The 10,670-nt window shown below is 39.1% G+C and overlaps 1 protein-coding gene across 1 annotated transcript in view; it reads right to left on the bottom strand.

The window, feature by feature from the left end:
• Positions 1-1,864: 1,864 nt before the first annotated feature.
• Positions 1,865-10,670, bottom strand: part of LOC137174375 (zeta-sarcoglycan-like) — a 41,661-nt gene continuing 32,855 nt past the window's right edge. The window contains exons 7-8 of the mRNA XM_067579610.1: positions 3,482-3,605; positions 1,865-2,570 (exon numbers count right to left, since the gene is read on the bottom strand). Of these exons, the coding sequence (XP_067435711.1) occupies positions 2,379-2,570; positions 3,482-3,605 (316 nt within the window). The 3' untranslated portion in view covers positions 1,865-2,378. The remainder of the gene's footprint in view (positions 2,571-3,481; positions 3,606-10,670) is intronic.

The raw sequence follows: 10,670 nt of genomic DNA, 5'->3' as shown, positions 1-10,670 counted from the left end.
AAAACGAAGGTCTTTAGCCAGCAGCAAAGACTTTCAACTCCCTCATGTGCTCTGATGATTGGATTTGTTAGTCTACGACACCTTTCACCTGTCATTTTACTCACTAAAAAATGGAGATTGTGTATTACTACGGATTGAGGGGACTGGATTATTAGTTCAGGGATTTGACGCTACTTTCTGAAAAGCCCACAAGTCATGCAAATGTGCAGAACAAACCTTTTGTCTCAGAGTTAATTACGTGACTTATCGAGGAAAACAAGTTGCTGAGAGACTAGTAGCAGGGTCACAGGCTCGAGCACCAGTTAAGTCCCTCTAAGTATCCGCTCTGTCGTAGTGAACGTGGTATTGCTAAAATGATTTCAAGTGTACGGCTAAAACTTGGTCTGTGTCGCATATTCATAACTCCTTATCATAACACCTGCTGCTGCTGCGGAACCATTCCACATGTTTCTTGGAAAATGAGATTAAAATACAACATCAAGTTCTTTTTAAAAGGCAACTTTGGGCTTAATTAGAACCAGAAAATGTGTGATGCGCGCCCAGCCGTGACTGTGCACCAGCAGGCTGCGATAATATCTGTATATCTTACTCCTGTGTCTATAATAGTCTCCTCGGGCCAGTTCTTTTCCGATTGCCCGTGGCCATGGAAAGCCTTCATCATGTTCCAACCCCCACCAGGTGAAACGCTGAAGCATCTGTCCTGTATGAGATGCACATCAGCGCTGCAGGAAAAGAGGGGATAATGACACACACTTGCAGATAAAACGGCTGAGATCTTTAAGAGCTTTGACACAAATATATTTAGACGTACATACATTTTGTGATCTGTTAAAGCATCATGATTCAATATACAAGTCTGCTCTATGGTGCAGCAAAAAAGCAATGCCACAGTGAGCAGGTAGCGGACAGGGCAGCTAAGCTCTTGTTAGAATGCCATCATGGCTCTTACCAAAGCGGCCCCCGTCTGATGATGATGGAGGATGAGGAAGCGGAGTGGAGAGCGAGACTTTGCACTCCAGCAGGTCTGCTGACACATGGCTGCCTGCTTTTTGCTCTCAGCCGCCGCGCCAAGGTCAGCCAGCCTCTCGTGTCCAACTCCACGGTGGATCGCTGCCTCGAAGAGAAGTACAGCTCACGCTCTGATTGGAGGGTTTATGTACAAGAGTTACAAGCGCTATAAACATGTATGAAAACTTAGATAGATACAAGATAAGGAATTTACTGAATAATATTTTATAATGTGTTCAACAGCAGTGGAGAAGAAACTATCAACAAAAGGTCCATTTAGTAGTTGTTCTACAGCTTTTGATAATATCACATGATCTTCAGGAGACTGAGTTTTTGCAGTTGTCAGACATGTAGACAGAGCTTTTTAAAAGACTTTCTACTCATGTAGAAGATCATGTGGTTTGATCAAAAGCTGCAGAGGAGCTACTAAATGGACCTTGCAGTGAGATTATTGTTAAGCAAACATGGACAAGAAGTCCTTCAGGAAATTTGAACATTTACAATGACAACTCGGCAAACTGTCTTCTGATGAGGATCTTTTGATATAATCGAAAGCTCCAGCACAGCTACTAAATGGACCTTGTGGTGATGTAGTTTTCTCAACTGATTTTCCTCGTGCGCTATCAACATCATCAAGAAAAGGTAGAATATTTACCTTAAAGTGGAGAAGTCTTGTCAACCTTTAACCTGAACATTTGAAACCGCATGTTTACAGTGTTTGACTCGTACAACGTGTCCCACATAAAAACATGTTTAATTTCAAATTAAACAGCTGCTAACAGTGGAAAAAAAAGCTAAAATATCGATTGAGATTACTCAAAAAATGTTTAAAATCTGGACTTTTTTGGGAGAGGAGAAACATGACAATTGTGCTTACATCACTTTCTACCATTACAACTTCAAACACCACTGACTATTTCACTCTGATGGCACACAGAAGTTCAGTATTAGTCACAATATGACTTCTTTCACAGCTGAAGGCACCTGTGTTTTCATCTTTTCCCATCCGCTCTTTCCCAATCCTGAAGGCAGTCACTGCATGTCTACAATAAACCTAGAGTAGAAAAATAAAAAGATATAAGGTAGTGGAAATGTTCCTGTTTGTAGGAGATATTCCTGATTTCAGAGGGCTGCTCTGGCTGCCGTTCCTCCATCACTGTCAGTGCTACAAGAGTCTTGATCTCCATGAGACCACTGCAGGAAGAGGACTTGGATGCTTTTGTGCTAATCTGAGCTCAAGTGTTGAGTTTGAGCTCCATCTCAGCGTTCCACTCTCCGTCAAATGTACCAACGGGGGAGTCCTCGTCTCGAACTCGGCAGCTCCAGAGCAGATGCTGAAGGTGTCCCGGACCACCGACGCTGGTCCCAGGTCAGCTCCAGAGACAGATGTTGCTCATGGCCTGGCAGGTGGAGCTGCTCTCTGCAGGAGAGAGGTAGATCTTGCCACTGGGGCAGACGCACAGTTCGTACAGGGCTTGTTCCTGGGAGGCCTCGCTTGGAGACGCTGTGTAGACGCCGAGCGGAAGATTCCCCAGCTGAATGGTGTTGGCATCTAAGAGTATCTGGGAGGAAAAAAAAAAAAAAAAAAAAAAAACATCAGACACACTGGAAGTCATTACACAACATCGCCAGAGGTGCCCTGAAGTGATGTATTACCATCTTGAACTGATAAATGACTGTGGTGCGATCAGTAAATACAACGTGACAGGCGGAGTGAAACAGCACTGATCTGGTGAGTGAGGATAAGCAGTGAAGGAGAAACTTTTTACTCAACATTTTTATTTGGAGCACAAAATTGTCCATTTTTTTTCATAACTGTGAGAGCAACTGTGTTAATGTTATCTTTTAAAAACATCAGGGTGGGAGACTGTTTTGTGCCGTTAAATATATATTTTATTGTTGAGCCCGAGTAGAGACAGGCATTGCAAACTAGCTTAGGCTATGCTGTGGTATTTTGCATGAGGTCATGCTTTATACTTGTCGCTATACAAATAAACAATAAATTAATTAATAAAAAAGAAAAGTAACAATGTCCTGCATGAAAATAGAACAAATATTAACAACTAACAGTAGAACAAATATTTAAAAGTTATGTTTAAATTAAGTTTTAAGTGATAAAAAATAACTTAACAAGGAGGATAAAACTAAATAAGGACATGAAAAAGCAACTTTTAACTAGTGCTAATTAGTGCAAATTTGATAATCAATGACTTGTTTAATTTAATTGGTTACTTATTAAGCAAAAAAGCCAAAAAGCTTCTCAAAGGCGAGAATTAGCTGTTTTTATCGGTTTTATATCATTTTAAAGTGAATATCTTCGGGGGTTTTGGTGATGATGATGGACATTCTTCACTTGTTTCAGACAAAGTGATTACTCAATAATTGAATAAATAATGACTGATTAATTGAAGATGAACCCGATGGTTGCTTGCAGCCCTGCCTTTAACTCAGAGTACATTTAAATCCTTCTCACCTCTCCCTCTGTGGACTCCAGTTGTAGGTCCTTTCGACCGCTGACCTTCAGCGGCCCCTTGGATGCGCTCACTTCCACCCCTCTGGGAGCCTCCATGGTCAGCGTCCGTGTTGGAGACTCCAGCCTGACAGAGAGGGAAAATGAAAAAAGAAAAGAAGCTAAGAGATTTCGTGCATGAACTCATCGTTTTATTTAGTTTATACTTTCCGGATGTTTATATTATTAAAACTTTGCCTTTCAGTATGACTTAATAGCACATCACTAAGGATACAAGACGATTCAAGGTTAAATTGATTGTTATTCAGTTCATAGTTTATAAATGTCTCTGCGTAATTACTTATTTAGGGGAGGTTGATGGAATTCAACCATATTGTTAGTTTCATAACAGACCCAAGGCAGTGAGGCATTAAAAAAAAAAAAAGTCTCACAGTTGAAAAAAAAAAAAAAGCAGCTCATTGATATTTCTCTTTGACTCTTGCTCCATAAATGTATTCTGGTGCTAGTTAGACTAATGACTTCTCCACCTGTGGAATAGTTAAAGCTGCTGTTCATATTTAAGTAACTCCTCTCATTATTCTAATCCAGCATGGCTCCTAAACAGCCCGTAATTGTATCAGCTGATTTTGACCTTCAGCAACACTGAGGCAAATGCAATTTGCATTTTCCTCCCATGGACTATTTGTTTACACGGGGAAAGATAAGTGCAAGAGCCAATCAATGTGGAATTTGTTTTCATAACTCATAACCGTTTCAAATTGATTTTCTCCCCGCCCCAACCCCTCCCCACCCCCCCTCCCCCATCTTCCCCAAATCTGTTTTCAATGAATTTTAAATGGAAGACTTCAAGAAGCCGTCTTGAAATCGCTTAAATCTCCCCTACCCTCTGAAAGTGACACACATTTCGGATTATGCTCTATTGGAATAAGGAGAAGAAGAAAAAAAGGAAAGAAAGGCAAATGAATTTCATCTGCATTTGAAGAGCCTCTTTGACTTTAAATCAGCTTTCAGTAGATACAGTTTGGAGAGGATCTGTGAAATGTGCCTTTGACCCGGGGCTGTTTGTGCCCTAGACCTGTAGAGAATAGAGAAGATAGATGTCTGCTCACAGTTTGTTTCTTTTTTTTTACTCATCTGCTGCTCATATTTCTCCCTGAAAGCTGTTCAAACAATGAGTGTTATTAGGACATGCTGTTACGTTTGAGTGCATTTAATCATTTGTTGTGAATAAGTGAGAAGAAACTGATTGTAATAAGTATATTTAATGGTATAATTATTTTTTAAAAAACATCCCCGGTCCATCTCCAGTAGCAACACAACATACCGTTTCTCCTACTGAAAGCCGGTCATTCATTAGACGGCCAAAAAAAATCGGTGTTCGAGTGCTCCTCAGCTTAGCATGTTTCAATAATTATGTCTCAAGCATTCACTGATTATCTATGGCTGGGATAGATGAGTCATTAAAAGACCCATTTAAAAACACTCCGCACTGAGCTGTGCAGTGAGAAGTTAGTGATATGTGATGTGTTTCTGATATTTCACTCCGTTCGAAGCGGTTCCGTCGTCTCCCAACACACACAAACACAGACTGGGCAGTTCTGTCAGAAGACAAAGTGCTCAATTTTCAAGAGTGCTTATTTCACGTGGTCCAAAAATAAAGCAATAAATGAACTGAATTAAATTAAAAATGTCTCTTGGGTTTTATTACTCAGACGACTTCCATGTCTTTGTACAGACAGCTTATGTTCTAGTGCTGCTTACTGCTGACTGGTAAAACAGTAACCATTACTATTAATGAGATATAATTTAAACTAAAAGCTGCGGCTGCTCGGGATTTACATTACATAGAAATTGGTTTCACTGGATGTGGGAGTGTTAGGCGCTCCAGTTGTTCTGGAAGTCGGCTCTTTAACTGATTTCCAAAATAAAAGAGTGTGTTCCCATTGAAGCCAAATTGTGTTTGTTACATATTTATCCTGAAAGTTTTTGGACCAACTGGAATGTACAATACTCATCATTTACTTTAGGTAGCACTTCTGGGATGTATATTTTAATTTTCTAATCATTTTTTTCCCATTTTCCCCTGTGTAATTAGTTATTTATATCCTTTTTTTTCTTTTTACCTCAAGTGTTACAGGCATATTACTGGCAAAGTGAGGGAGGGTTCTTGTGAATGTTTAGAAATGCTGCTGTATGTTGTTTTTTTATTTTTTATAAATGAACACAAACCAACAAAAGGTAATGATGGATTTTACATTTCATGTGATTTCCTAGAATGTAATTTCCTAGGATTTTAGTTAGTTGTGTTAGTTGAAAGAACTGCTGAAAGGAAAAACTGACAGTTATCCATTTGAATCACAGTATTATTATTGTAAACTTTATCCTATTTTTTGAGTTGTAGGTTCACCTACAACTCTATTGCACATTCAGCTGACCTGCCGTCCACCGGCAAGACTCTAAGTTAGTGCCAATTGGTGTGAAAGTGAAACCCAATTGAACATTCTCCCTATAATTAGTACCAAATTATAGCTTTTTCCAGAAAATGACTATGTAATTCCAAATAATTTTCAGTTACATATCAGTTGATTTGTCAGACATGATCAGAAATCTAAAGGAGCTGTGAAGCGTTATACATTAGGACACTAAAACAAACAAAATCTTTTTGATTTGAGTGGGGTGGCACCTATTTTCATTATCGATAAATCTGCCAATTATTTTCTCAAGTCTATGAAAAGTTTAAAAATTGTGAAAAAAAAATACATTCAGGATTTCTTAGAGGCCACAGTGATGTCTTCCATTTGCTTGTTTTGTTTGACTAACAAGTCCAAAACCTTCAGATATTCAATTTACTGTCATAAAAAAACCAAAGAAAAGCAGCAACACTTCATCACATATGGGAAGTGGGAACCAGAATATGTTGGGCTTATTTGCTTGAAAAATGATTTAAACAATTGTTTGATTATCAAAATAGTTTCCAATTAATCTTCTGTTAATCAATTAGTCGTTGCAGCTCTAGATTTGAGACATGGGCCTAATTCAGTTTGTTGTAAAATGTCACAATCTTCAGAAACACTCAGATCATTAGACTGTAATAACGGAGTTTGATGAAGCAAGCTCAGCCCTCCTCAGTACCATGGAGCTTGTTGTACCCAGAATACCTCAGAGTTTCTGGCTCCATCCAGAAAACACTGATATGAAAAGCCCTCACTACAGATAACCAATGTGGTATTTGCAGTCATAAAGGCTGTTTACGACAGCCTCTCTGAGAAATCTGACCAGCTTTTCTTGTTGCATTCAGGATGACCTTTACGTCCACAGAAAGGTCACCGTATCGCAGAGCTATGGGGAGAAAGAGCTGTGCACGACCAAATGTGCTGATGGCCGTAGCTGATGTCACAATGGATGAGGTTGGTTTAAATACTGCATATCTACTCTGTTGGCTGAGAGGATTCCAGAGGTGAAAGTCAAGTTTATTTTTATAGGCCACTATCACATACAGTTTCTCAATGGGCTTCACAGACAATAGAGAAAACAACAAGTTTCATATTACTACAATTCTGGGAAATGTACTAACAACAAAAGTTTCTTGGAAGCGTTCAATTCCTCCTTTGCCGTTTTCAAACATAACTAAAAGCTGCTGCTTGTTATAAGCTGCTTCTTATATCAACAATTGATAATTGAAATCAAAAGACTCTATTATGTGACGAACCCACAGCGAATTATCAACTCTGCAGTTCCCCTCAGTACTACATAGCATTTTAGCATCTTTTAGCTCATTTTGTTGGTTTTCCAGCCTGCAATTTACTGTGTTGATTCACACTAACCACTCTTATTGACCTTAAGCAGGTAGGCAGCCATTTTCAGCCAAAAAGCTCTAAAAGTCCACCGTACACCACCTGTTCAGCACCAAACAGCAGACAGACAAAGTTAGCGACTAGCTAGTGGACAAAGTGGAGCATTTAGCAGCTAAAGAGCCAGATATTTCCCTCAGGAGTTGCTGAAGAGCAAGATGGTGCTGAAAGGAGAATGAATATTGATAAGTGGCGAGAAACACGACTCCAAATGAATGCTAATGTTGCTACATGTCTAATGGATGTGTAAATAAGCAGCTGTTTGCTAGCACACGTGCCCTATCAACTTTATTGGATGATAATATGTCGGAGTTGTGTTTACAGCTTGTTAAGCTTCTCCAGTGGAGAAAAAAATCAATTAAGGTTTAAAGGTTCAATCTATAATTTTTGCCATCTTTTCTGTTTAGAGCCAGGACCTTCAACATAAGGAGTGAGGGGTGTTGCCTTTCACGCTCCGGAAACACAGCTACCTTGAATCGAAGCCAATGCTAGCTCATTTGGACTGAATCGAATGCTAGCCATACCGCACTGACCTCAGCCTCAAGCCGTGGTAGTTGCTGCTTGGTCCGCACTTTGTGAAATAACGATAGGTGTTGTTTAATTATAATGACAGATGGAGGAGCAAATAAGACAATTAAATGAGCCTCCCTCCCAAAATTAAACCAATTATTTCCGCTGTATCTATTTGTCTGTCCAGATATTTCTCTCGCAACCAAACAGGATCATTGCACTAACAAAGAAACAATACATTTCTCTGCTGCAGTCAGAATGATAAAAAAATGGAGTACACCCCTGCTACACAACATTTCAATCCCACCAAATTGGAGGTAGAAAAGTCTGACCAGAGCTAAATGGGACCAAAAAGAGTTGTTCTGTTCTGCCTTTATCTTCTTAATGAACCTGTCACTCTCACATGGACACAGCTACTGCGGAGACTGTCCTGAAAGCTGCTTGGATCAACTAGAGAGGGGTATGCTGCTGGCCCCACTGCAAACAAGAAGAGGGCTCGAGTAGCTGAAGTTGTAGAGAAAATAAAATGAAAAGCTGTTTTCCTGCTCTCTGATGCCAGGCCTTGAAATGCACCATGTGATGTCTGCACTGTAAAGAAAGCAGAACGCCTTCAAATTGCTGTCTGGTCTGCTTTTGCCTCTTAATGTCAGACTTGTCTCACAACAAATTCCCATGGGTCTTTAAAGCAGCAATTCGAGTTACAGCCTGCAAGACGTCTGTTCTTGACATGATTGAGATCTGGACTCTTTCTGTCGTGCTGATCACAAGTCCATCTGCCATCTTTGCCTCATACGTGTCAAGAAAATAGACAGTCTACAGAAGTAACACGGGGGTTATTGCGGGAGTAATATCACAGTATTATTCACATATATTTCCTGTCTGTTCAGACTGATTTGGGACATGTGCATCAGGAATCAGGACACCATCCATCAGAATGGATTACAAAATGATCTGATTATGTAATTGACAGAAATATTTACATATTTTGGCCTCTATTTCTGGTTGCAAGCTGCTCTTATCAAGCTGCGTGGGAAGCTAGCAGCAGAGTCAAAACATGCAAATCTGAGCCAAATATCCAACAGTTAGCATGAATCTTGATTTCTGTCCTCAGACGTAGCACCAGAGAGACATTTTGAGAGTGAGACCGAACTGTTCCAACTGCAGAGGTCACTGTGAGGTGATCAGAGCCCAACAACAGCTGAGACTGAAGTTAATGAAGCTTTGAGGTGAGCTAAGGTAAGAGAAGGAAATGAAAAACTGACACATCTCTCCACATTTTTAAACTGCCTTCTACTTGTTTTAGAGACTCCTTGAAAGTTCAGTAATTCACAAGCCAACACATTCAGTCATGCTCCCTAGTTTTCAGCAGCTCTGTAGAAGCAGTTTAAGAAATATTGAGCTCATAAGTCCAAGCAGACGCCTGAAAATTTTATAAAATGTAGTTAATCTGGGTACTTTTACATGATTAAATCAATTATTCAATCACATTTTGTGACATTTTTATTCATTCATAATAAAAGGTCTTCAAGCGTTCTCTACTCCACAAGGAATAACTTCTGGTGGGAAAGTGTTTAAGTGTTGTATTTATTCATTTATGCTTATCTTAATGCTTTGGTGACCTAAAAATTGTCAAATTTCAGGAGAATGCGTCTCAACAAACACTAGTATTCTCCTTCAGGTCTGAAAAATCACCACAAAAAACAAACAGGACATGATTTCTGTCCTCCATTTTAATGACTACAGTGGGTTTTCATACTTCATTTCAGAATCATGCCTTTAAATCATTTTAAAAAGTCTAAAAATGAGAATAAGGATTTGCTGCATACAAAATTAGCTCTGGACACTTACTTCACTTCATTATTCTAAAATAAATGTAACTGTAATGAAATTTTCACATCTGTAACCAGCTGGGAGAACAGAAAAGCTACTAATGAACCTTCTGGTGAGATTAGTGTTTTGCAAGCAAAATAAATGTAGTTTTTAAAGTTCTAACTTTTAGGCCCACGCAATGTTTTATTTATTTAAGCACAATTCTTGCATATTGCAAACCTGTTTCTAATTTTTTATTCTCTCACATTACACCTACATCTGACCAGCACCAGACTGAATAATACTACTGTGCAGATGTTTTCTGCTTTTTTTCATTGCATCTAAAAGTCCCTCTTAACTTTCATTCATTTGGTGACTTATAAGTTGTGCATTTAGTCTCTTTTAAGGAAATATTAACTTGTACATCATCTTCAGTTTGCTAATAGGTTTGAAGCAAACATGGATTAAATCCTGTACAATTGTTCACAATTGAGTCATCCATGTTAACTTTAAAACATTTTTTAAATCATGTAAAATAATAAATAAATGCCAGTGGAACTATTTCTACTCAGTATATTAAATTATTCAGAAGCAGCATGGTGGTGACAAATGAAGACAAACTTGAGTGCTAGTGTACACAGATAGAGCGCTAAGGGAGAAGAACAGGTGCTTCCAAGAAGAGGAAGATCTCAGGTGGGTTTGTTTGATTTCGTCTCCGCTCTGTTCTTCTCCCAGATCACCGTTGGCTTGCAGAGAAATGAACACACACCACAAAGACAACTTTCTTTAGCGAAACGGCTATTTAAAGAGGAGAAGAAGGGCGACATGGACGCGAGCCAAGCTGTATCTTTATCATCCAGAGAGGTTTACTGACAAGGTGGCGAGTAGTTTGCAAAGTGGGTTTTTAACATGTCACATTTCCAAAGAGAATTATTTCTACATTTAATTTTTCAGGATGTCAGAGCCTAAAAACATAGCTGGGTCAATTTTTTTCAATACTGTCATTCTAATTATACAGTATG

This window comes from Thunnus thynnus, chromosome 22 (assembly GCF_963924715.1).
Source record: "Thunnus thynnus chromosome 22, fThuThy2.1, whole genome shotgun sequence".
NCBI classification, from domain to species: Eukaryota; Metazoa; Chordata; class Actinopteri; order Scombriformes; family Scombridae; genus Thunnus; species Thunnus thynnus.
The sequence above is the reverse complement of the archived record's forward strand: the minus strand, read 5'-3'. Positions and strand labels throughout refer to the sequence as shown.